Consider the following 27603-nt stretch of genomic DNA (forward strand, 5'->3'; position numbering starts at 1 on the left):
GGCTATATCACATATGTGAATACTTGGCATCAAATGCGAATGTTGTTTGAAACACGACTGCGTTGATGACATTTGCTAGATGTTTTCTTCAATCATCATCCATCATTAAAAAAGCAAAGCTACTATGTTCAATTTTGTAGCATGTCAGCAATTGCGCCATTTGGCAGCAGCTCTAAATGCAGGGAAATGAGAAATGTCGTATTTCCGACGATTTTTTACAATTTATCTGTAATTCGGAGACAAAAATGATGTACTACAATAATGTTCAGAAATGACAAAGGAACGATTCTACGATTGAACTTTTATGATTAGGCATGTGATTTAGAATCTCGTAGAACAAAAACTGTAGAGAAATATATGTTTTACAGGTACTTATTACGCGTTGCAAGTAAAATTTTGATTCCTGGAAAATTCGATTCGATTCAACTGAAAATTGTCCTTCAAAATCATCGTAGTCACCTCTGATCTCACAAAGTTTATTTATGCTGAATATTTGGACTCTGATTGGTTCCTGTCAATTTTGTACGGATTCAATCCGGATTGATCATTTTAGTGCTTTGGATCATACAAACGAATTAGTAGACTGAGCAAATAGGAATGGTCATCAGTCTTCCCAACCCTTCCCCATAAACACACTTTTCCGTGCAATATCCCAACACTTCCACAAATTCGATATCGTTTGAAGGATTGTACCCCGTTTGGCATAAAGTCGTTTGGCATAAGGTCGTTTGGCATAAAGCCGTTTGGCATAAAGTTGTTTGGCATAATGGTCGTTTGGCATAATGGTCGTTTGGCATAATGGCCGTTTGGCATAATGGTAATTTGGCATAATGGCCGTTTGGCATAATGATTGACTTGAAATAAATATCGGCATTTTTTAAGCTTTTACCGAGATCAACACAGCAAAAAAATTTGATAGGTTCTAAACAAGCGTGGTGTTCGTTCAGAGATTACCCGAGCTAAGAATTTCAAAAATTGTTGTGACATTATAGAGCATTACTAAATAAAGAACATAGAGTAGCATTGAGCTTGTTGCGACATACATATTTGAAAACAGTGAATTGGCAAGGAAAGTTCGCAGTTATTCATCAAGGGAACGCTCATAGAACATTTCGCTGCATATCAAGCTCTGTCCCAGTTTAAACAAAACACTCGCTGAAAATTACTTGATAAAAATATGATTTTTTTTGCAGAATATCAAAAGCTCTAATCGAAAGATCTATTAATGCGACTTAATGCAAAAATAGCCTTTATACGAGAGCATATTATTTTTCGTTTAAAATGTTTCAGACTCTAACGCAAAAAAAAAAATCTTTTCACAGCACAGCTCAAATGAACAACACATCCTTAAAAGAAAATATTTGTGGCAAAACTTTTCAACGGTTCAATATAAATTCTAATTTTGGAAGTGTACATCAAAAACACCGTCTATTATCGAGAAAAGGGAAAATTTGTGATTGAAATAATATATTTTCCAGTATATCTCGTAAGGAGATCGCGCGTTTGCCCCAAAAAAAAGTATATATTGAATATTGGCAGGTTCTGAAATAATTATAATTCTAACAACACATTGAGAACAAGAATTGATAATAAAAATGGTTCCCAATTAGCTTTACTATATAAAAAAATTTATAACAGTATAAACATAAAGAACAGCCTATTTTTAGAAGAAGGCAAAATTTACAATTAAACCAATACAAGAATAGACGCCAAAAATTATTGCGGCAATGACTGGTTCCCCCGAAAAGTGGTGACGAGAAAGAACGATAAACAGTCAAAAGAAGGAAGTATTCTGTCATTCTCGGCTATACACATGTTGGCAAAAATTCTGAAGACGGTAAAACTCGAAAGAACCGCCAATTAAATAAAGAAGGGTGCATATTAGATGGTCAGTTCGTTCACCCCCCTGAAATGTATATAGTTACGACAATTATGGGTGCTACAAATTTTCCGGGGGAGTGGGCTAGTCGAGGAAACGGGATATTCGGGAAATGGCATTCGGGGAAACGACATTCGGGGAAAAGTAGCACAACCCATCAAAGTAACTGCAGTAATCGATTTCTCTTTTCGCTGATAATTTGAGCAGATCAATTTTATCGATTGCCGCCCTTTTGTCAGTTGTATACAAAAATACTTAAAAATATAGCTCCAAAGAACAGCCTTTGCATAAAAGAAGGAGAAATTTATTGAAATTTAAAATCAACAGTTTTCATACCTATAATAATGGTTACATCATATTTAGGAAAAAATAGAACAATTAATAGAAGGGTAAATTTGTGCTAAATATATCAAAATCTTCAGTGCAAAAAATTGTTCCAATAGCGAAACTCAAAAGAAGAATTAATATATGAAAGAAGGGTAATTTCTGGATAAATAATAAAATATTATTGGCAATAACTTTCCTAATATGCTTAAATTTATTCAAGAGCGAATGATTGTTGAATAGAGTGCCATTTTGTATCAATTGACTCCAAAACAAGCCTTGTGTCATCTGAAAGATTCAATAGAAACGTAAAAACGAAAATTGAGAAATTCTTGGTTTCAGACTCATTATGCCAAACGACTATTATGCCAAACGACCATTATGCCAAACAACCATTATGCCAAACGACTTTATGCCAAATGACCATTATGCCAAACGACTTTATGCCAAACGGCTTTATGCCAAACGACTTTATGCCAAATGACCTACCACCGTTTGAAGGAACCGGATAGAAGCCGCATACTGGATGTAAGACACTTGATCGGTTTTCATTGCCTCTGATATTCATGGATTTATAAGGCTTGTCCATTGTCAATTTCAATTATTGCGATTAGAATAAAGCTCAGTGCCAGGAAAAGGATTTGCATTTGCATTTGGCACTTCACAAGAGGAATCTTCCGCCATCGATATGTTTACTGATTTAGAAAATTCTAAGCAAAGCGGTGTAGCGGTGGTGTATTTCTTGTATGCGGGGATTGCTCGCTGCGCGTTATTTCCGCGAAGGAATCCAAATTTTTAAATTTCCCCGCAATAAATTAACAAAAATCAATTTTATGAGGTCAAAACCATCTCCAATCGGCATACAGTGTTCTCAAAAGTTGTAAAGTACTAATAATACGTTCAACTAGTGGTGTTCATTCTGATTTTCATTTTTCCAAATTCTTGTTAGAATTTTTTGAATGTAAAAAATAGCCAAAAAACACAAATTCGACTTGAGGCACCTCCTAATCTTCTCCAAATTGGATGAAAATTTGCCTGGTAGTTTGTTTTAGTATTGCAACTAGGACTTGGGGGTGACTGGTTGAATCCCAGAAATTTTGATTTTTGTGAAACTGTCTAGTGTTCGTCCTCTTGACGATGCGTTTTTCTTATTGCCTATACACATTCGAAATGTCCATCCTAATATAGCTAACACCTACATCCGGGAACCAACATATGGATGACCACCCGACCCGACCCGACCCTTCCTTATAGCCTAAAAGCAAATTTTGAATCCATTCGAATTTTGCCGATTGTAGTTTACGTTTGTGCTCTGTTTCGGAAATCGACTTGGCTTGTTGCTGGGGATTTTGATGTGGAAAATGTGTTTGTAATCTGCATGGATGCGGAATTTCATTCAACAGTGATAAAATATAAACTGATTTCGATGATTGTATAAATTGGGCACCAGGATTTCCCAAAACCAATGTACTTTTTTCACTCAACTATCATAGATGCTGCATAGATATTTCTTCTACCTACGCTCATATTGCAACAATGTCTGCTTCTCAGAGCAGTGTTTCATGAAAATTGAGAGGTAGTACATTTCGCACGTTTTGATTATGAGAATTATATACCTTCTTTAAAATGCTACCCGTTCTTGTATGAAATGATTTTATGCGAAACGTCCATTATACTAAGCGTCCTTATGCGAAACGTCTTTATGCAAAATGGGTCCACGACTAATTGGAGTTCTCAGACAATTATTTTTAGGAATTATTCCAAAAAGATTCTTGATTGGGTGCAATGGATTCCTGGCTTGTGGAATCTTTAAGCATCTGAGCGGAATCCCATTGCAATCTAGAGTTTGATTTTGAAGTCTTTTAGGAACCCTGAGGATACTAAACGGAATCTGGATATTCTCAACTATCTCCTGTGAATTACTAGAGGTTTCTGGAGCTTTTATTACTTCAACCTTAAAATACTTTGGTTCTTTAACTTGCAGCTTCTTGCCGATTAATTAAAAATCCAATTCAAATGCCAAGCATTCCATTGAATTGCTCCTTGAACAGTATTTTTGGGTAGATGAAAAAAACGAATTTGTATCCTTTGACAGATACACGTATTTCGACCTCAACTGTAAGGCCGTCTTTAGTGTCGACTACTAGACTCGACTTAGTCTGCTAGATTGTGCTCTATCACTTCAGGGCAACTTCACCGGTGGTCCAAATTTGTACCAAAACTGAACTTGTCATAATTAAATAGACCAGTAAAATAGACCAAACTACATGGCGAATGCACCGGTTGATGTATTTTTTTTTTCGATCCATTTCGAATGTGATCAACAAATCTTAAGTTTATTGCAAGAAACAACTCAGAAGAAGTACCCGAATGAATTTTAAAGGAATTCCAGAAAAAAATCTGTAAGAATTTACAGTGGAGCTTTGAAGGAACTTACGGCAGAACTCCGAAGGAATTCTCCGTGAAGCTCCGGAGATTTCTCAGGAAACTGACAAATTTCCGGTGGACCTCCAGAGGATCTTTGTGGAGTAATTCGTTGAGGAGCTCCCAGATCAACGCTAGAGTATTCTTGGACGAACTCCCAAGGATTTGCTGGAAGAAAATCTTAAGGAATTATCAGAAGGTGGAGCTCCAAAGGGCTACCCGGAGGAACTCTGAAAGAATTCCTAGAGGACCTTCAAAGGAATTCCTGGAAAGATTTTTTGATGCATTTTTGAGCAACTCCGGAGAAACTATGGAAGAAATCCGAAGGGATTCTCGATGGAGCTCCAGAGACTTTTCTGGAAGAACTGCTGACAAATTCCCGGTGGACCTCCAGAGCATCATCGCGGAGAAGTGTCTGGAGGAACTCCCAGATCAACTCTGGAGGATTTCCCGGAGGAAATCTGAAGGAATTCTTAGAGAAATTGAGGAACCCCGAAAGAGTTCTTGGAGGAACTCCCGCGGAATTGCTGGAAGAAAATCTGAAGGAGCTATCTAATGACGAAGCTCCGGAGGACTTCCCGGAGGATTTCTGAAGGAATTCCTGGAAGAGCTGCGAAGGATTTCTAGGTGCAACAGCGGAATTTCTTTTTAGAGAAACTCCGAATTTCCTAAAAAAAATCATAGAGGAACTTCGGATGATTGGTAAGGAAACTCCGGATTGTTAGAGGAGCTCCGGATGCGTTCCTGTAGGAACTCCAAAGTACTTGCTTGAGCAACTTCGGAGAAACTATGGAGAAAATCCAAAGGAATTGTCGGTGGAGCTTCAAAGGACTTACCGAGGAATTGCTGGATCAAATCCAAAAGAATTGCTGTAAGAACTTTGGAGGAATTTATGGTAGAGCTTCGGATCAATTCCTGGTGCACCTCCGGGCGAACTTGCGAGGAAAAGCTGGATCAAATCTGGAGGAATTTTGTGGAGGAGCTCCAAAACAATTTCTGGACAAAAGGAATTCCTGGAGAAACTCCGGAGGGATTCCAGGAGGAAACCCCCGTAGGAATTGCTATTGGAAATCCCCTGAGGAATTTCTGGAGAAAATCCCCGGAGGAGTTCTTGGGGGATAACCCCGGCGGAATATTTTGAGTTTATTTGAAGTCCCCGGAAAAAAAATCTGGAGGAAATCCATAGAGCAATTTCTGGAGGAAAGCCCCCGAATTGTTTCTGGACGAAGTCCCGAGAATAATTTTTAGAGAGAATCTCTGGAAATTTACTCCAGGAGCTGTTGCAATTCCCCAGAGAAATTTCTGGAGGAAATCTCTTGATGAATTCTCTAAAAAAATCCCCGGATGAATTTGTTAATGAAATCCCTGGAAGAAACTCCAGAAAGAATTTCTAGACAAAATCTCTAGAGGAACTCCTGGACGAAATCCCCGCAGGAATTCTTGGGGAAATTCTCAAAGGGAGCAAATCTCCGGAAGAATTTTTGGAGGTAATTTACGGAGCCATTTTTGGAATTCCTGGAGGAAAGGCCCGGAATAGTTTCTGGAGAAAATCCCCGGAGGTATCTCCGGAAGAATTATTGAAATCCCCGAAGGAATTCTTGAAAAAAAGTAGTTCCTGACGGATACCTCCGGAGGAATTCTTGAAGGAAATTCTCGGACCGTTTCCTTGAGGAAACCTCCTAAGGAATTCCTGGAGGAAATTCCCGAATAAATTCCAGGTGCAATTTACAGAGAAATTCGTGAAGGAAATCTCCGAGTGAATTCTCTGAAAAGAAAATCCCCAGAGGAATTTCTGGACGAAATCCACACAGGAATTGCATTTGTAAATCCCCTGATAAATTTCTGGACAAAATACCAGGAGGAGTTTTTGCGAGATATCCCGGATAAATCCCTGAAATCCCCAGAGAAATTCCTGGAGGGAATATCCGGATAAATTCTCTGAAAATTATCCCCGAAGGAATTTATGGAGAAAATCTGCGGAGGTTTTTTTAATGAATTTCTGGACAACATTTCTCGGAAATCCCACCAAAAATTCCTAGTGGAGGAGTTCTTGGGGGAAAACCCCGGAGGAATTCCGGGATTAAATCGCAAGATTTCCTGGACGAAATCCCCGGAGAAATAGCTAGTGAAAATCCTCAGATAATTTCTGAAGGAAAATCCCGGATAGTGTGAAAATATTCCCGAAGGAATATCTGGAGAAGATGCCTGGAGGAATTTCATAATTAAATCCCCGGAGGAATTCCTGGTGAAAATCTCCAGAAAAATTTCTGGACGAAATTCCCGGAAGAATTCCTGGAGGAAAACCCCGGTGAAATTCTTGAAGCAAATCCCCGGAGGAATTCCTGGACAAAATTCACGAAGAAATTTTTGATGGAAATACCTGTAGGGTTTCCGGGAGGGAATCCCGAAGGAAATATCCTTGGAGCAATTCCTGCAGCAAATCCCAGGATGAATTCCTGAAAGATATTTCAGGAGGAATTCCTGGAGGAAATTCAAGGAAGAATTCTTGGTGGAAAACCTGTTAGACACACCCAGAAAACTTTTGCACCCTCACTTCCTAGACTACCAACTCAGGGAGAAAAATCCGAACTGTTGCTAAAATCTAGTTCCAAATCCGACCAAAAATGGACCAGGCAGTAGCCTGTTCCAAAAAGTAGACCAGAAAACTGGTATAAAACAAAATTGGAACATCATTTGTAACTCAGGGACGAAAATACTCAATCTATCCTCGCCTACATTGATACTTGCTGGGTAGAATCTTCGTTGATTTTTATTTGTTTTTATCCTCACCTTGACAACACAACAAAGATTGGCAAAGCGCTTGCGCAAGATTATCAGTTTCCTTTTAACCTGCTGCTACTCAACCGCTTTTTGATAATCGGAAACAAAAAATGATATTCATTCTAAGCAGCTTGACTTTTTTACATTCCGCTTCGGGAAGTTGTAATTTTTGCACGAGGCACACTAAAGACGCGTCAATATAATCCATTCCGTGCATCGGATCCTTCATTACTCGTATAGCAGCATATATTTTAACTAATTTGAACCTCATTGATAATCAATTTGGGGACGGACCTGGTGTAGTGGTTAGAACTCACGCCTCTCACGCCGAGGACCTGGGATCGAATCCCATCCCTGAGATAGTCACTGACAAAAAAGTAGTGACGACTTCCTTCGGAAGGGAAGTAAAGCCGTTGGTCCCGAGATGAACTAGCCCAGGGCTAAAAATCTCGTTAATTAAGAAAGAAAAAAAAAATAATCAATTTTCTAAAACTGACACTCTTCTGCTTCTGATATTCAAAAACACCAACGACGTACGGGCATCGTTGTTTGTTTTGCCCATCTACTTTTGTGCCATCTTCATTTGTACAATCATATTGGTGGTGGTGCGGTTACTTTGATGGTGGCATAAATTCAGTGAATTGAGTATAGTGAGCAAGATTTTTTTCGTCCCTGTTTGTAACACCGGTGCAAGCTCCAATTTTTTAACATGGTCCTAAAATTTGGACCCTACCCGTGATTTGGACCACCGGCGAAGTTGCCCATGAAATGTACCATAATTTTTTGGCAACTGCAAGGAACTTGGAGGTCTTTATTTCGCCTTTGGTTGCAGCTCTTGAACGCTCTCTCGTCACGTACCAAATGAGAGAATGAATATTAACATTGCGCTCTCCGATTGCGATGTGCCACGAACTGTTATGGTTCACGAACTGGTACACTCTCTGAATAAGGTTCGATCGGCTTATTCGGAGTAAAAACCCAACCACTGGTTCTTAGCGTTCTGCTCAGCAAATCCTATCCCTACCTCCTGGTTTTTGCCGGGGTACGAGCAACCTTAGGGATGATCGGGTAACCAACCTCGGTGGGAACTTTGGTCGTATGCTGACAGGGAAGAGGAGTTTGCTTCTGCAAACCTGGAGCGTCTGTACTCCATGTTAGGAGCGGCTCACAACAGCGTCTGTTCCCCATGAAAAGGGCGGCTGATCATCGTCCGAGTACCGGAGAAGGACTCTAAGCTCAACTGTGACTATGGCCCTCGGAACAATTACGTGGAATGGTCCTCCGCTAATCAAGGGGGTTGATGTCAGACCCTGCAAACCAGCCGTGAACAATTAAGCAACGAACAATCAACGAGATAACAAGAACCGGGATAACCGGCGAGGACCACCGACGTAAACAGACATGACGCTCGGTTCGTGGAACTGTAAATTTCTCAAGTTCTACCGAACTTCCGAGCTATCACAATTCTAAATGCGGCCTACAAAGTATTATCCCAGATCATCTTCCGTCGTCTGTCACCTGTAGTAAACGAGTTCGTTAGGCTGGAAATAGAAAATTGTACGGTTCAAATCCAGTGAATTCTATGGACATTTCTTCACCGTCATAATGCTCGGAAAACAGCTCCCTTCAAGACACCTCAATACAATTGGGTTGGGTTTGCAATTATTTGGAATCGTAAATGTGTCAAACTTGCTTCTTAAGAATATAATAAGCCAATATAATAACTGAATTTATTATGCTTGATTGTATAGAGCCATGTCTTCAAAGTTTGTACGGATAATTTGCGGACACCCTGTATAAAGTGATGTTAGTGCATTGATACATTTGTTATGTAGGGTTAATGCTTTATTGCTTGACAGCTCTTGAAATTTGTTGAATAAAAGCAATGTTGTTGATATGCAGTAGAATACGTACAATATTATAATGCTTGTGGTTACTTGGGGTATCAACAGTATATCAAATGTACCATGTGTTAGACTACCGGTCCTCTACGAGTATGAAACGAAGACAACGCTCGAGGAGCACTTGCAAGTCTTTGAATGTCGGATTCTTAGGACGATCTTTGGTGATGTACAGGACACCAGTATTTGGCGGCGAAGGATGAACCACGAGCTCGCCCAACTCTACGGCGAACCCAGTATCCAGAAGGTGTTCACTTCGAATCCAGTTGGTACAAGAAGGCGTGGAGCACAGCGAGCCTAGTGTGCGGATCAAGTGCGCATCGATTTGGCGTGTGTGGGGCAGATCCGAGGATGAAGAGATGCGGCCACGAACCGAGCATAGTGGCGTGAAATTGTTGATTAAGTGTTATCTATTTAGATGTTAGAAAAAACTGAATGCATCATACTGAAATGCTTCTTATTGCAAAGTTTCAGACAATTCGGATGAGAAAACCCCCCATGTCAAAGTGAATTGCAGAAGTGCCAAAGTAGTTATTTACCCTAATGCTATGTCAGTTATCATTTGCCGTAGAAAGGTAAAGGATCAATAATAATCACTGGTTGCTGATTATGAAGTAATGATGCTTCATAACATATTTCAGCTATGACTAGAACGATTGACTATAAACTCTCAAGAATGAAATTTCCTATTAATCAATCATTTGCTGGAATACAGATATTACACGCACATCACACAAAATCCCTAGCACCAGCCAAATTTCCTAATTTTGAAACTAATAAATAATAGCCAAAAATGTCACACTTCATTTAAATATATCCCTGTCTAGACTTAACCAACATATATTTCTTAACAACACATTCACACAATTTCGCGACAAAATCAAATCAAATTCCCGCTACAAATCTCCACCTCAATCACTCCGAATCATTCGTTTCCTAGTTCCAATGGAATGTTTTGCAAACAATTGCTCCTATATTTACAGCACTTTGCTAGTTCTTCTTCGGAATGCTTATTACTAAGTTGTTAAATTTACACACTGCACCGTATTGGAGTCTAAATTTGTCTTTTTTTACTGCCGCAAACTGTCCTTACTCTAACACTGAGATACACAATTTTATATAGCCCATCTTATATAGTTATATTTTTATAAATACAATAATCACATGCAAGTTATGTGCAGAAATGCATTATGTCAGTACACTAACGACTAGAGAGCAGTTTCCACTACACAGCAAAGTGTTTGCTTTTTGCGCGCTGTTTCTCCAGCAATCGCAATATGACTAGAATTTCACTCGTTGAGCCCCTCGCTTAGAGAGGCTTTGAAAACACGTTCCGCATTCAGTCTACATAGTGACTAGATGCATCGAACCGATTAAAGAGTAACAAATCTTCCAACGAATGTTTCGATACAGACAAGCATTCAATTTTGAACGGAAAAGACTACTTATCCTTGTTGAAGTCACCTTAAGCTAAAGACTAGTTTAGAAAGACGAAACAGTGATTCACCTTCTTCGAGTACGGCTTTGATATCAACAAAAAAGTTATTAAGTATACAATAATCAATAATAAATAAGAATTTACCTATCAAAATAACAACATTGAAAAATAGCGCTAAAACTGCAACAGAAAATGCTCCCCTCTTGGGAAGAATACAGCACCGCCAAACCAACTAAAAGAGATAGTAATCTATCAGGTGCTGCTCCAGAGGCGTCACCGGGGTGCTGCAATCGGACAGCGCATCGGCCAAATAATTCGTAATACAGTGCGGAAGATTCAGTCGATCCAGCTTCTCGTGGGTTTTGACGTGCTTGATGATGATCGCCCGGCAGCGATCCTGCAGGTTCACGAAATCCCGACGCGAATCCGTCAGCACCATTTCCGTTTTGGCGGCCGTCGAGCAAACGATCGGGTACAGAGGTTCGCGGATCTGAAATGAGGGGATTGATTTTAAATTATTTCCCTCTATTCGTACAACTTATATTTTGGAAGGCTGGAACAAATTTGAAATTTGACTTTTGATTTATATACAGTGAAACCTCCATGAGTCGATATTGAAGGGACCATCGACTCATGGAATTATCGAGTCATGGAACAACAATTCTTTGGAAAGCTGCTTCTAGGGACCATCATAGTAACCATGAAATTATGTTTTTAGTATGGTTCCATGAGTCGATATCATGGAGGTATCACTGTAGTTTTATTTTCCTCATACAAAAATAGGCCACCTGAATAGACAATCTCACCTCATTTAACCCTCGGAAGGCAATCCCCAGACATACGTCGTCCTTGTAGTACGTTAACGTGCCGGCAATTCCATCGAACAGAATACCAATCTTGGTGGCTTGATTCTCCTTGAACCGTTTGGTGTAGTTCCGGGCCATACCATCGTGCCACAGCAGTCCTTTGTGCGACAGACCCCATCCGTTTTTATCCTCGCCGAGCAGGTTGGTAAAGGCATTCACGTGCAACCGGGCCTTCTTGGTTCCGATGCCGAACATCATACTGGAAAAACGAAAAAAAAACGCAACATAAGACAATACTTAAAATATTGCAATTCTTTTAATCTTCTTCTTCTTCTTTCTGGTGTTACGTCCGCACTGAGACAGAGCCTGCTTCTCAGCTTAGTGTTCTTATGAGCACTTCCACAGTTATTAACTGAGAGCTTACTATGCCAATGACCATTTTTGCATGCGTATATCGTGTGGCAGGTACGATGATACTTTATGCCCTGGGAAGTCGAGAAAATTTCCAACCCGAAAAGATCCTTGACCTGTGGGATTCGAACCCACGACCCTCAGCTTGGTCATGTTGAATAGCTGCGCGTTTACCGCTACGGCTATCTGGGGCCTTCAAGAGATAAATATCTTTATCTAAAAAAAATGCTCAAGTTTTCAAAAATATACACAACTTCTGAACCTTGTTAAAAAATATCGATACCAAAGTTCGCAGGTTTCTATCTAGCATCTTGAAAGCAAAACTACTCTCCATAACGCGATATTGGAAGGATCATCTAGTTAGTGACGTATCGAGTTACAGAACACAAAATCAGTGCAACTGCTATCCAAGGGACCATCGAGGGTAGCCATGAAAACCAACTTCTACCACAGAGAAACAGACGTAACACTTAGAACAAATCGCGATAAAAATTATAGTCGCGAAAACATGTACGCCCAATGCTAAAACCACTGTAGTTGGCCGATTGACCAACAGGTGGCGGTAGTGTGCAAACGTCAAACACGAACAAAAACGACGCGAGCGCTGCGGGTGGTCGATTGACCACCTACCATGTATTTGAATCGATCGTTAAAAAGTTGGTCGATGGACAACGATGAGAGTGTGACGTCTGTTTGTCTGTGCTTCTACTATGGTTCTCTAAATCGAGATACGAAATATCGAGTAAGGGAGAGTTGGCTGCCACGGTGCCATTACTATCAGAAAAAAATCTCCATCAAATCTGTGCTCACCAGTCGATTTCTATAGCTAAGCTGCATATCTGGGCAAAATTTTAAAAAAATCGTAGGGCCCGTTTTGAAGTTACGCCCTTTTGAATGTGTAAGTCCACTAATTCAAAGGAAATCTGAGATATTTAAACGAGTTTTCATTAGCCGTGATTATCAGAATAGATATAATATTAAAATTTGAATCAAAATTGGTTTATATAGTTATTTGTAACTTCTGGAATGAGTTTTGAATAAGAAGATCAAAAAAATTGGTTACGCCCTTTTGGAAGTGTAACCATAGAAAACACTAATTTTAACTAGATTAGTTAGGCATTCTTTTAAGCAGGCATTCCGTTAAGCACGTGTAAATGCACGTGTAAACACGTGTAAGTCTTTCACAATTGATCATTTTTCCAAAGGCTCAAGTGCTCTAAGGCATTACGGAGCAATTTTCGTGTCATTATTATTATTCATAAAATATTTCTATGGCCCAGCTAGCTACCTTGGGCCTTCCTTAGCCGAGTGGTTAAAGTCCGCGGCTACAAAGCGAATCCATGCTGGAGGTGTTTGAGTTCAATTTCCGGTCGGTCCAGGATCTTTTCGTAATGAATATTTTCATTGGCCGTGATTATCAGAATAGATATAATATTAAAATTTGAATCAAAATTGGTTTATATAGTTATTTGTAACTTCTGGAATGAGTTTTGAATGAGAAGATCAAAAAAAATGGTTACGCTCTTTTGGAAGTTAACCATTGAAACACTAATTTTAACTAGATTAGTTAGGCATTCTTATACCTTTGAGCATATTCAAATGTTTTCAATGGCACATCGTCAAGGATGGAAATCTAGTGATCATGACAAAATCCACGATGCATCGCGGTTGTTCTTTATCGTGCGATCATAGCAACAACGATTAACCTTTTGTTGTTAAGATATCACAACAAACTACGCTCCGCGATTTTTGCATCGTTCTGCGTGTGGGCTAGCGATTAAGTGTTCGCGAGCCATAGTATTATCATTCTGAGGATTGTTCCATTCTAATCTATTGATTTCCCTTCCGATATACTGTTTGCGATTCTAAAATCATTCGGGCATGGTTTTAACGAAAAATAATAGCGCGAATACGCCATGATTCAAGTTGATCGCTACTTGTAACATTATCCGATAAACTCTTTGACCCACGACAAACATTGCATCGGATGCTCCTTATGTCGGTGCAATGCGCGCGTGGTGAGGTTTTCAAATCATGCTGCTACAAGAGCGACGGCCCTCTTAGACCGTTCGAATACTATGTTGTTTGTCGCTAGAGACGATTTTTTTTTCCATCCTTGCACATTGTACTTATATGCCACCAAAGTATTTCACAATCAACTGATTTTCCATGGGCTCAAGTGTTTAAGGTATTACGGAGCTAATTTCATCATGTAACCAAATTAGTTCTTGTAGCACAATATTCTGGCTAGTTTGGTGAACCCATGTACTCACGATTCAGATTATTTTACATGCAATTGATTGTTGCCTGTTGTACATCAAAACGAAGTATACGTCAAGGAATACTTTACGAGTTAAGTTTTCGGTTATGGGTAGCTGTGTATGGAATGAAATAAAATTAACAACGTAGACCCCTTAAGGAGGAGATTTTAGTTTTTTGTTCCAATTAATTAATTGCACAGCGTAACCAAGTCAAAGAACATGCCAAAATGTAGAGAAAAACTTCCTCTACGAGATAAAATGCCCATACGGTCATGTAGGATCCAAAGCAAGTCGGAAATAATTGATTTGTGTAGCACTTTTTTTCATTATTTTGGACACACCAATACATTTTGGACCCTCAAAGTATATATTTTGGACACTTGGCATTTTTTATCGTTTGGCGACAAAGTCCACGACACTGGTTGTATAATATGCTTGCCCATAGTCTAATCAATCGATTGACAATGGAAAACTTTGAAAACTTTCTAACGGCTTCGATTTCTGTGTGTAACGTGTTATAACGGTTGCATGGAGGGATCGATTAAATTAAATTAATTTCAGATAAAATAAACACATTTTCTATGTACACTATGTACAAATGGTTGATGCAAATGTGGAATAGTCCTATCTTTACAAATGGCATGCCAATTAAGTTGGTTTTTCGATTTTAACTGGGAATTTTGCAGGAAAATTGTCCAGGGGGTCCAAAATATATTGGTTACCCTATCGTCAGGAATTTCTCCTGATAATCATCTCATCAGGAATTTCTCCTCATAATCATCTCATAATTTTTGGTGCTCATGTATCCCTTCCTGGATAATCAGATTATGTCTACGCATAAGTCCTACAAATATTATTGTAGAAAATTTCTCAGGGAATTTGATTTGATGAATCGCTCGACGAGTCCCTGAAGATTTTCTTAAAGGAATTCCCCGTGTTCGTGATTATATTCGTTTTGGTATTTTTAATGCTTCTCTAATGAAATATTTGAAGGAACACTAAAGATAAATCTTCATATTCCTGGTTCAGTTATTGGCTTTCAAAAAATCTTAGAGGAGTCCTCCGAGCAATTAAAAATATCGTGGATTGTTCCATTCAGAATCTCCAAAACATAACCTCGTGAAGGAGATTCACCGAGGATTGCATGTTGGAGTTCAAGCTACAAACCATGACAAAGTCACACCTAGCAATTACTGGGAATGATATCAAGTGAAATTTTTAGGCGATTTCTCATGAGCCGATTGAACCCTTTTCAGAGAGTGTATAGCAGTTCGTGGTCATTTTTGATCATTTTTGAAGAGTTTCTTAAGATATTCTTTAAATAATATAAGATTTCCATTAGGAACTCTAAAATTTAGTTTTGCTGAAATTCATGAGAAGATTATTTGAAGAACTCTCCAGAAGATATTTCTACACACAAATCTTTAAAACATGAATAAATTCCTTGCTTATTTCAATAGGAGCTCACAAAAACTCATAGAAAATTGTAATGAAAGCTAATGGAGGAAATTCCAGAAGGCATTAAGAAACAAAAAACAGTGTCTGATATCTTCTGAAGAAATACAAGAAAAACTTCTCTATGAAATTCAGGAGAAGTAAATTAGAAATTTAACAGGGAACACATTGAAGAAACCATAATATAAAGACAATATAATACAGAAAATTTGAAAATTCTTTGTCATCATCTTCTAAGAATCTTCTCTGTGTTCTAAGTATGTACAACATAAATGTTTCAAAATCATTGAAAATACTGTAGTGGATCCATGGGACTGACACGGCTGTTATCCTGCATACATTTCGGCACTTCCTCACATCGTTTTGGTCCCCACTTTCTGGTTGGTTTGCCTTTGCCTCTGATTTTTGAGTATACGGCTCATAAACATATCTCATTGAATCTGTGTATTTTATGACGCTTTTCATTTGATAATCATTTTGTTTAATGTTTTACGCATCAGCGAGATATCATTGAAATATACCGACAATATCCATCTCTATGTTCGCAATTATTAAAATAACCAAAACGGCCGCTACACGGAGAAAAATAATTGTTAAATACAACAAAATTTTAGTTAATTTCAACCAATTTCTTGGGTTGAAATTTGCACAAACAAAATCATGGTTTAAATCAACAACATGCACCGTTTAAAACAAACTAAAAATCTATGTTGTTTTAACCACGGTTTTCTAGATAAATTCAACAAAATCTTAGTTTGAAACTACCATGAAATTTGTTGCAGGATATGACAGTTCATGAAACAACCAAAACACTAGGTAGATTCAAACTAAAAGAAGTGGTTTGAAATAACCAAGAATCACATTAAAATAAACAAATTTATTAGTTGATTCAACTGGGGTTTTTGGTTTGATTGTGGTTTCATACTATTTATTTCTTAATTATTAATGATAAAAAAAATCGTTCATGATAAGAAAATACAACTATTTGTATTTTAATGAATAATGATTAACAATAATGTCTCTATGACAATAATAGAAACTAAATCCACCATAACAAGCTTCTATGATTAACCGAAAGTTTAATGTGAAAGGGAATGCTTCCTTCAGAAGGGGAATTTCGGGTGATGATGCGCACTTTTTCTATATAGAGTCAATCTAGAATTAAATGAAATAATTTTATATTCAGGATCAGTACGTAAGGTTTGCAAAATTCTATCTTACCGTTTCTGAGTAATTGGGACAATAAAGTACAAGCAGCTCTAACATGTTTCATTGTTCTAGGATGGTTTCAGCTGCAAATTTGATAAATGAAAGCATGTTAGCTGAATGAAATAAAAACAATATATACACTCCCGTGCAAAAGTTTGGGTTCACCCCCTAAAAAACATACAAAAGTGTTCTGTCCATATCTCTGTGATTACACGTCCAATTGAAACTCTTTAGGCCGCATTCGAAAGACAAAGAGTTATTCTTACTTCGTATGTATTTTTCCAAAAACATTCTTTGAATTTTGTATTCTAAATTTGTACATAAAGTTGTTACATTTTTCAAAAAACACACTAAAAAATCATATCTAATTTCCTCAGCATTGGATCGACCAAAATTTTAAATCAAAGTGTTATTAGAATCGTAATCTTATATTCTTTGAAGGGACCCCACGAAATTTTGGCGGAAAAATCTGGAAAGTTTTTAAAATCAATGAAACAGTCAATCAAGTCATCGTGCAAAAGTTTGGGTTCACCCCTCAGTATGATGCAAATCGTGCAAAAGTTTGGGTTCACCTGAGCCGCACGCACATCGTTTTTGTCAATATCTCTGCCATTTTTCAACCGATTTTAATAGTTTAAAGCTTTTTTGAGCGCAAATTATGGCGCGTACATGATTGGTTTGAGATTTCACAGATTTAAGTAAGTTCAGGTGAACCCAAACTTTTGCACGATACACCATACTGAGGAGTGAACCCAAACTTTTGCACGATGACTTGACTGACTGTTTTATTGATTTTGAATACTTTTCAGATTTTTCCGCAAAAATTTCGTGAGTGCCCTTCAAAGAATATAAGATTACGATTCTAATTACACCTTGATTTAAAATTTTGGTCGATCAAATGCTGAGGAAATTAGATATGTTTTTTCAGTGTGTTTTTTGAAAAATGTCACAACTTTAAGTAAAAATTTAGTATATAAAATTCAAAGAATGTTTTTGAAAAAATACATACGAAGTAAGAATAACTCTTTGCCTTTCGAATGCGGCTAAGAGAGTTTCAATTGGACGTGTAATCACAGAGATATGAACTGAACACTTTTGCATGTTTTTTAGGGGGTGAACCCAAACTTATGAACGGGAGTGTATAATCAATCAAATTACCTCAGAAGCAAATGTACAAACGTTTATAACACTATTTACTGGTGATAAACGGAATCTGGTGGACATGTTTAGATTGACTGCGAGCTGATCCAAAACAAAAAAAGCAGCAACACATGAAGTTGATTTATTTCAAACTAAAATTTTGGTTGTTTTTGATTCAAACAAAATCTTAGTTTGATTCAACATATTGTAATCGTTGCATCAACCTATTATTCTATTTTGAAACTAAAAATTAATCAGGGAAACAAACAAACTATTTTTTGGTAGAACCAAACTAGCTGTTTGTAAAAATTAACTAAAAATTTAGTTTGGAACAACCATAGTATGCCTTATATGAACATAAAGATTTCAAATTGAAACAACCTATGAAACAAGCTAGTTTCAAACAAAATCTTAACATTACAACAACAAATTTTGGCTTGGAAATAACAAATTTGATGGTTTGAAATTCAACAAACATTTTGGTTGTTTCAAACTAGGATGATTTTTCTCCGTGTATGATAGATAGCATAGATAGCGCCACCGTAGTTTTGTGTGTTTGACAGAACAGCAATGCTGTCACAATGTTAAAGTGAAGATGAATCGAAGCCAAAGTTCAAATTTTCAGGAGCACGGATCTGGAGAACCACACTTCCGTTTGAGCTGAAAACCTAATCGATTGGTCACCACCAGCTAGTGACCAATCGATTAAGTTTTCAGCTTAAACGGAAGTTTGGTTCTCCAGATCCGTGGTCTCGAAAATTTGAACTTTGGCACCGATTCATCTTCACCTTAAGTCACATATACTGTGGCGCCTTTGTTTTGATGCGGTGAGTGCCGAAAAAAATTCAATGGATGATCCATTTCAAGACATCGAATTATTAGCCTCTACCGGAAGTTCATATTGATGTCAGTGCCATCCAGTGGTCAAATTCTGAATTGAATTGTAACAGATGATGAAGTCCTTATCTTTCTGAGCAACTTTACAAAAAGTAGCATCCTTCTATAAGTTCGCATTTTCGAAATATCGCATAATGATCCGTCGGTCAAGCCCCCTCTAGATTTGAGCTCAAGTTACGCTAATGAGTAAAATCCGATCTCTTGGTTGCTTAGGTAGCCCTTCCTTAGCTACTTTGCAAAAAGCAGCACCAAAAGGCCAAACAATTGTTCATTTGTAGGTATGTTTCCAACATTACAGAAAAAAGCCTACCGTCAAACGGGGTGACTTGCAACACTTTTCAACTTCAATCAACCAAAACCGTGATCAAAACATCATCTAAAAATCTAAATTCCTTGTAGAACTTTTAATGACTGGCTCGTCTACAGAATGGGAAGACAGAAGATTGAATCGAATTATTTTGTCATATAAAAAGTCATCAATAAGGTGAATTTTTTTAAATGTCCTTGTGCGGGGTGACTTGCAACACTCAATGCTAATTTTGTTTTTCCCAAAAAATGTTGATATTTTTTATTAGTCACACTTGTTAAGTATTGTTATTCATGTATTTAAAGCATTTGAATCAGTACAAGAGCATTTTGAATACGTTTTTGTAAGAACATAATTTAGCTATTTTTGTACAGTGGGGTTCCGTTTTTGGCATGCTCCGTTTTTGGCATGCTCCGATTTTGGCACCCCCCGATTTTGGCAACAAAATGGATCCGTTTTTGGCAACATTTTTCAATACCATTAAAATTTGTAAATTTTTGTAAATATTATCGTGTCTGTTGCTTTAGTCATTTGAATAGCATGTTAACTTCACACTGATTACATTTCAGAGCTCCATTTTTGTCGATATTTCCCCAAATCTCTCCAACTACTAAGGACTCGCGTACGCGCTTATTTACTTCAGAATGGTCATTGGTCATACATAGGCAACGTTTCATGACACCAATAATCTCCACCAGTATCTCAACTAAAGACCAATCTCTTTTATTAGGCATTCAAATTGAGTGACCAGCCCACTTGAGTCTGCCAGTAGGTGATACAATAAAAAACACTGTTCTTCAGATTTGGAACGGCTTGTTTGAACAAAGCACCAGCACCGACATAAGAGCAACAAAAAATCGATGACTCACACAGAGTAACAATCATAAATTTTGTCTCATCTTGTTAGCTCACTGTCTTTATTATTATGGTTTTACATACATTGCGCATGTAAAAACACACCGCAATAATAGATATAAATATGTACAGCAAAATATCGTGTATCTTACCTATAAATAAATTTCATAAAATAACATGACAAATGCGGATAGTCCAAACAATTTATTTTCGATAATATCTTTGAAGCGTGCGATAAATACGACTGAGAATGTTTTAACTTTTTGTCTGTGATATTGGTCTTTCTGCGTCAACTATTTAAGCTACGTTCCCTCTTTTCTATAGACTCTGTAAGGCGTTAGATTTGTTAAGAGACGATCCAGAATTCTGTACAAGATTGTTAATCAACGGTACGGGCCTCAACATCATCAAAATGTTCCTTACGAGCTGAGTCTATGAGTTTCCTAACTGTACCCTGAAGAATCCTTAAATGATTCTTGGTTCTCGTGGGACTTTTCAGAAATTTTAACGAATTCATGAGGATATCTACAGATTCCAAGTGGACACTGAGGGCTTCTTGAAGGATACTTAGAGTGTATAATTGGTTATGGAGAATTATGTCCAAAATTTGGTGATTCCTAATAAACTCTAAGGCGTCCTGTAAATTTTAAGCGGGATAATGTGAATTTCTAGTAGTATTTTTTATAATTTCCGGCGAAAGCTTGGAGATTTTGAAAAGGTTTCCAGAGGAATTTGAGGTGTGCTAGTGGTAGCGAAATAATAATGAACTTTTAATTTTTTCATTGGAGACTTGAGAATTTTCAGCAACATCGCAGCGGAATTCCAAGCAGCAAAAGCCTTAGCAAGATCCTGAGAACTCTATGCAAGATCCTACGGATGCTTGGCAAGATCCTACGGATGCTTGTCAAGATGCTTCAGAGCTCAAGCGTTTTTTTTCTGTAGATTTCTTATGAGAACCTGAAGATTCCTTTAAGGTTCTTGAGGTTTCATAACAGGATCCTGTAAATTTCAGTTGATTTCATAAGGTAGGTGGAAAACATACATAAAGCTTAATTAAAAATTATTTCAAGTAAAAATTGAATTCTACAAAATAACAAGTCACATTTATGCATTATTGCATGTTTATGCTTGCCCTTTTGATGCAGTCAACCATTCATTATAAAATGCTTTACTTTATCAGAAACATATATTGAATAAGCAATTCTAAACTTACCGAATTTTTCAATTTTTTTCGCTGAAGTCCAAAAGTTAAACTGATTTTAAATGTTCATTTAATTAGGAAAAAAAAAAGCTCATGCCGTTTTGCAATACCCAGCGCTTTTGTTTCGTAAATACTTCTTTAAAAGAAAACAAAAATATTTTTTTCGTGTTTTTTCATAGTTTTAAGAAAGTGTCCAGTTCTTTAATAAAAGTCACTTATGCGATTATTGGTTTTACAAGGCCCTCTTATACAAAAATTATACATAAAGCTTCTAAAAAATAATTGAAGACGTTGAGGCGTATAAACGCCACTAGAAAAACGTTTGCCAGATTTAACATGATGGGGCTATAGATTCATAGCATAGTATAACCCTTCGGAAAAATGCTTCGAAGTGAACCTTTTCGAAGTCTCAACGCCCTATGATTCCATAAAAATGATGTTTTAACATAGTAATGATGTTTTCAAAATTAATAGTTGAAAAATTAAATTTGAAATATGGGATCCGATTTTGGCACGGTTCCGTTTTTGGCAACTGAAAATTTCAACTTTGTTGCCAAAAACGGAATCCCACTGTATAAGAAAAAGAGGCGTTAATTCATCAAAGTCCAATATCTTAACTGAACAATATTTTTAAGAAGTTTTTGTAGTTGATCGATGAATTTTTACTCTTTTGACAATCAAGTAGACTTAATACATAAGTTTTTCACTTTTATAAAACTCTAAATTGCTTAAAAACAAAGTGTTGCAAGTCACCCCGCACAGGTACATTTTTTTAAAAATTATTTTTATTAAAAAAGTTATTGCTACAATTTCGTAAAAAAAATCGTCATGTTATCAATTATTAGTTATAGAAACACCATGCAGAGTGTTACTTTTGTAAATTAAATCTATCTCATGTTTTCAGGTCACGATTTTAAACCTCCATCAAATATCAGTTTTCAAGACATTCAAAAGAATTATGTTCAACGTATAAACATATTTATAATAACAGCTTTATTCGTGGTCCCTACTTGAATTGTAAGTCACACGTATTGAAGCACCGAGTTAAAACGAATTTTCTTTTGAAATTTGTGTTTTATAGTGAAATTTAGTTGAAAATTACAATGTGTTGCAAGTCACCCCGCCGTTGCAAGTCACCCCGTTTGACGGTATGTTAGAATATGGCATTCCCCGTTTATACGGCGCATGGTGTAGCAATAGAGCGATGCAAATTTTGAAATGTTGGCTCTCCTATGCTTAAACGATTTTAATTATGATAAATAGCATCCTCCCAAAGTTTGAAGTGATTCGGAAGAAATTTGGCTGTGCACACGCCATTTGAAGTTTATATGGAAATTACTATGGAAAACGCCAATCTTTTGTGTTCTGCTCTCTATCTCTTCGTCATAATATTTTATGGAAAAGTGAACAAATTCTTTGTTATGTCCTGATTACTTCCGGAATGAAAAGAGCTTGACTTTTACTGCTACAATTAAATGTTAATTTATTGGAAGTCAAATAACTAATGAAGACTGAGGTGTCAGTCGGTGCCCTTATATAGTTATACAAGGGTTGCTGTGATTAAAAATATACAATTTTGAGATTAATTGTTTCCATGGTGTTGTGATAACAACTGGGACCCAACATTCTTCTAATGTGCATAGGGGAGCAAAAATTTCGAAATTTGCATCACTCTAATGCTACATGCAAACCAACTTTATAATGGTGAATACTAGTAATCCTTTATAAGAGAGATTCGCGGAAGCTGACATTTCTGTCAAAGTGTGAGCCAATCGAGCAGCGAGAGCTGTCAAAGTGTGAGCCAAACGAACATGCGTTATGTTTGTTTTGAACTTTTCTTGAAGACTAATGTAATCCGCTTGAAAATATTTCGGTAAAAATAATTTTGCATGAAGCAAAAAAATAAAATATTTATCTTTTTAAAATTTTTGTCAATGCAATTATTGATTGTTGATTTTTTCGGCTGTTTATTAGTTTGGATATGTAGCTCAAAGATCTATAACGAAACAAAATACACTTTTTAGCAATAAGGAAGTCATGTCCGTGTTACAATATTATTCTCGACGCCGAGCAAAATCAGCACTGCTGGTCTGTTGCCAAATCATTCCATTTTACTTCCGCTTATCTCTCTATAAAGGATCACTAGTGAATACGCTTCCAATAGCAAAACGCAACATACTGTTAGCCATCTATACTTTGGTAGCGCAACTAGTCAGATGATGAGAGATTTGATTTTTCACGCATCCATCACATGCCGCTGTGGGGAAAAATGTTTTATTTTCCTGATATAAGACGGTTCACAGTGAAACAGCTAGGCGGAAAAGGTAGGAATATCAATTCTCTATGTTCTACATACGTTTATTTTTTGTATTATTGTACTACTTTCATAAAAATTGAAATTCGGCTGGGAGAAGCACTAGTTTGAGGTTGGAAAACCAGGATATGTGAGGTTAGTTTCATTGGAACTTTCGCCTGAGCGATTTTTGCGCTTGAATAAAATACGCTTCGGGACATTCTCCGCTGCCCCTAAAAATACCATTGGGTAGATAAATGAATTCTCTACCACTATTTTGTTCCGAATATTTTGAAACCATGAATGAGTTTGACATTGCTCTCGTCAACCATCATCATGACGACAGCAGCAAACCCCACCGGACGAATTGTCGTATTGGGAGCGAATAACAAATTATCTTTACGTCCCAACAAAATGTGGTCTTGGGCAAAGTTGTAGCTGGGAAGATTTTACATGGGAAGAGTATGTTCGCTTTTTCATATATTATTATGACAAGTAGATAGAGGACTGAACACAAAAGGTTTGACTTTTCCATAGTAATTTCCATATAAACTTCAAATGGCGTGTGCACAACCAAATTTCTTCCAAATCGCTTCAAATTTTGGGAGAATGATTTTCATCATAATTGACACCGTTTAAGCATAGGGGAGCAAAAACTTCAAAATTTGCATCAGTCTAATGTAGCATGCTTCATCAACTGTTCGGCAGGCAACAGTGGTGCTCCTGGCGAGAAGAATAGATCAAAGTAATCCAGGCTACTATGCTTTACAGCAAAAAAGCAGTGTTGCTCTGAAAGTGCTAACGAGTAAATTGATCTCTCATTTGGTCGCTCCCCCAGCTGTTGCATTCTATTCGAAGTTTGTATGGAATATTCGTTTCAAATATATTTAAAATTGATCCTTTGTCACTGTTTTGTTCCGTATACTAGTTAATCGCGTTCAATTGAACCCAGAATGACAAATTCACTGGTTGATAGCCTAATGAACATAGTTGCAGAAGGTTGTATCTGAATTTAGGCTCATTTTCATTAACCTATCAGTTGTTGAAAGTTGGGCTTAGTTACACTGAGCCATAAATTGCGTACGAATTTCATAAGAGAACGCTTGTGAATTGATTTCTTGACTGGTTTTCTCTCTTTCATAAGACTCTTATGAAACACAAAACGTCCGATATTCACAAGGAATTCATGTCGTTATCATTAGAGATCTTATGAATATCTTTATTTTCCTAAATTCAAAGAGCGATTCTCTAAATACATAATGGTCCTAAAGAATTCCATAATTGATATCTATGATCCTTCATAAGAGTATCTTATGATATTATACCTATTTGTATTATGAACGCAATGATCGATGGAAGTTCACAAGTTTTTCTTATGATTCTCATTAGATGCTTCTTATGTCTTTATTCCAAAAGAATTTCGTATGAAATTCTTACGTGGTTTTTGATAGGAAGTCGACTGTTTTTCACAAGTGTTACTAATCATTGTCATACGCGCGCTTATGAATCTCAATCGTGAATATTTTGTTATTAGCATCTCTCCACGTAATTCATAAGATTTTCGTATGAAATTGTTAAGAAAATCGTACTCCATTAGATTGTCTTATGAATGCCAATGATCAATGCGTTTGATATCCAAAAAGAGTTTCTTATGGAATTATATCTGTCTATGCAATGAGTGTTATTTCATAAGTCTGTTGTGGAATGTTATAAGATTCTCGAATGAAGAACATAATCCTTCTTATGTCGTTATTCCATAAGAAATTCTTATGTACCTCATACGTTCCGTTTCCTCAGTGTAGCACTCCCGTTCAATCACATATGTATATGCACGCAACTTGTACCGCAGCTCACCCTGCGTCATAGGTGGCTATGATGCGCTTAGTGGCTACTACTCAACTCTGGAATACAAAGCATTTTTGCAAATCTATTTCAGATAGTTAAAACGCTTACTTTCTCAATTTTAATCATCATACAATCTTCTACAGTACTGTTCTCTATGGTATCAAGTAGCGTTTTTAACATTCTGGGTTCAATTGAACACGATCAACAAGTTTCCCGACTAAAACAGGAGATGATGTGCTGTTTCCCATATGTTTGATCTGGAAATCCCATATTAACTTCAATTCAATTGCGCCAGCTCACGGAACGACCAAATGAGCTGAAATTTTCAGGAAGTCTTCCTCTAACCCTAAGGAATAATCCTTGGAGGTGCCTCGTGGAATTATACAGCTTTATTTTTCTCCCATACTGAGCTGGGCCAGTCTAATCTACATACATACAAGTGAACAAACTCTTGTCGTGAGAATTTTTCTAGCTACAATTTTATCGAAGACCGCATTTTGATAAGACGTCAGGATAAATTGTTATTCATCATCATAATGTGGGTTTTCATGCAGCATGCTTCATCAACTGTTCGGCAGGTAACAGTGGTACTCCTGGCGGAGATAATACATCAAAGTAATCCAGGCTACTATGTTCTACAGCAAAAAAAAAACAGTATGGACCATGGACCGATGCACGTGTTCACTATCTGACGTTTGAGCGGTGCCGTGTTATTTACGTGACCATGGCAACGAATGAATTCGGCACCGCTCAAACGTCAAATTAGTGAACTCGTGTATTGATCCATTGCTCTTAAAGTAATTGAATGATCATCTCAACATGATTAAGACTTTGTGATTAACAAATTATCCTCACGTCCTATCTGAACTTGTAGCTGTAAAGTTTTCACATGAGAAGAGTTTGTTCGTTATTATTATGGCGAGCAGTTCGAGGACTGAACACAAAAGGTTTGCTTTTTCCATAATAAATTCCACATAAACTTCAAATGGCGTGCGCACAGCCATATTTCTTCCAAATCACTTCAAATTTTGGGAGAATGATTTACAGGGGATAGGCAAAATGATTGAGATAGGCAAAATTTTGCCCAAATTCAAATGCTTATAACTTTATGAAAAATGAATGAAATTGGATGCATCTGGAAGCAGTCGACGGCAAATTTGGTCCAGTTTTAGGAACTTCCTTGGCCATGCATATTGGCCACTGGACACCGGAGATGTTCCGGATTTTCTGAGGTCATGTCCAAATGTCATTTTTTCTGTCGCTTGTATTTTTGTGCGGTGTAAAGTTAGATAGATGTTTGCAATTTTCCTAGAAACTAGAACTAATAGGAAGTTGAATGCCACCGGACGCATTAAGATTGGTTGGAAATCTTCAGAAATATGACCATTTCCGTAAAACTGGTTCCGGAAAGCATGGTCAGTCATGTTTGTATTTCCAATCATGTAAATATTATCCGGAGCTATATCCAAGTGGACATCAACCTTAAAAATGATGTTTCCTGCAGCATATTCAGAACCATTAGATGCACAAACCACTCTATAGAAGGTTCCAGGTGCCCTGGGGGAAGTGGTCAATTAGGAACATATCTGGAACCATATCAATATGGGCATCAAACTTCATGATTTTCAAAGGTTATGCTTTCCGAAGCATTTCCAGCACCACCGGCTGCCATGACCACTTTATAGTAGATTCTAGGTGCCCCGGGGATGTGGCCAATTCAAAACATGTCCGAAAACACATCAATATGGGTAAAAACATCAAGATTTTTGAAGGTGATGCTAATAGAAGTATTTACAGCGCAACTTATTTATATGACCACTGTATAGTAGGTTCCATGGGCCCTGGGGGATGAGGTCATGTTTCGAGTTGGCCAAATCTCTAGGAGCCCCTGGAATATACTATAGAGTGATTATTATATCTTGTGGTTCTGAAAATGCTCGCCATTTTCCAAGTCACATGGATCTTACTGTTTATGGTAGAATGTGATTCTAAACAGATGAACGGACATGTTCCGAATTGGCCACATCCCCCGGGGCACCTGGAACCTACTATAAAGTGGTTATGACAGCCGGTGATGCTGGAAATGCTTCGGGAAGCATAACCTTTGAAAATAATGAAGTTTGATGCCCATATTGATATGGTTCCGGATATGTTCCTAATTGACCACTTCCCCCAG

The 27603-nt window shown here is 37.4% G+C and overlaps 1 protein-coding gene across 5 annotated transcripts in view; it reads right to left on the reverse strand.

Annotated features, from left to right (window-relative positions):
* Nucleotides 1-10319: 10319 nt before the first annotated feature.
* The window catches only part of LOC5565334 (SPRY domain-containing SOCS box protein 3), a 43051-nt gene continuing 25767 nt past the window's right edge, over nt 10320-27603 (reverse strand). For all 5 annotated transcript variants that reach the window (XM_021846311.1, XM_021846312.1, XM_021846307.1 and 2 more), the window contains exons 3-4: nt 11554-11812; nt 10320-11237 (exon numbers count right to left, since the gene is read on the reverse strand). In XM_021846311.1, coding sequence (XP_021702003.1) covers nt 10980-11237; nt 11554-11812 — 517 coding nt within the window. In that variant the 3' untranslated portion in view covers nt 10320-10979. The remainder of the gene's footprint in view (nt 11238-11553; nt 11813-27603) is intronic.

This window comes from Aedes aegypti, chromosome 2 (genome assembly GCF_002204515.2).
Source record: "Aedes aegypti strain LVP_AGWG chromosome 2, AaegL5.0 Primary Assembly, whole genome shotgun sequence".
Taxonomy (NCBI): domain Eukaryota; kingdom Metazoa; phylum Arthropoda; class Insecta; order Diptera; family Culicidae; genus Aedes; species Aedes aegypti.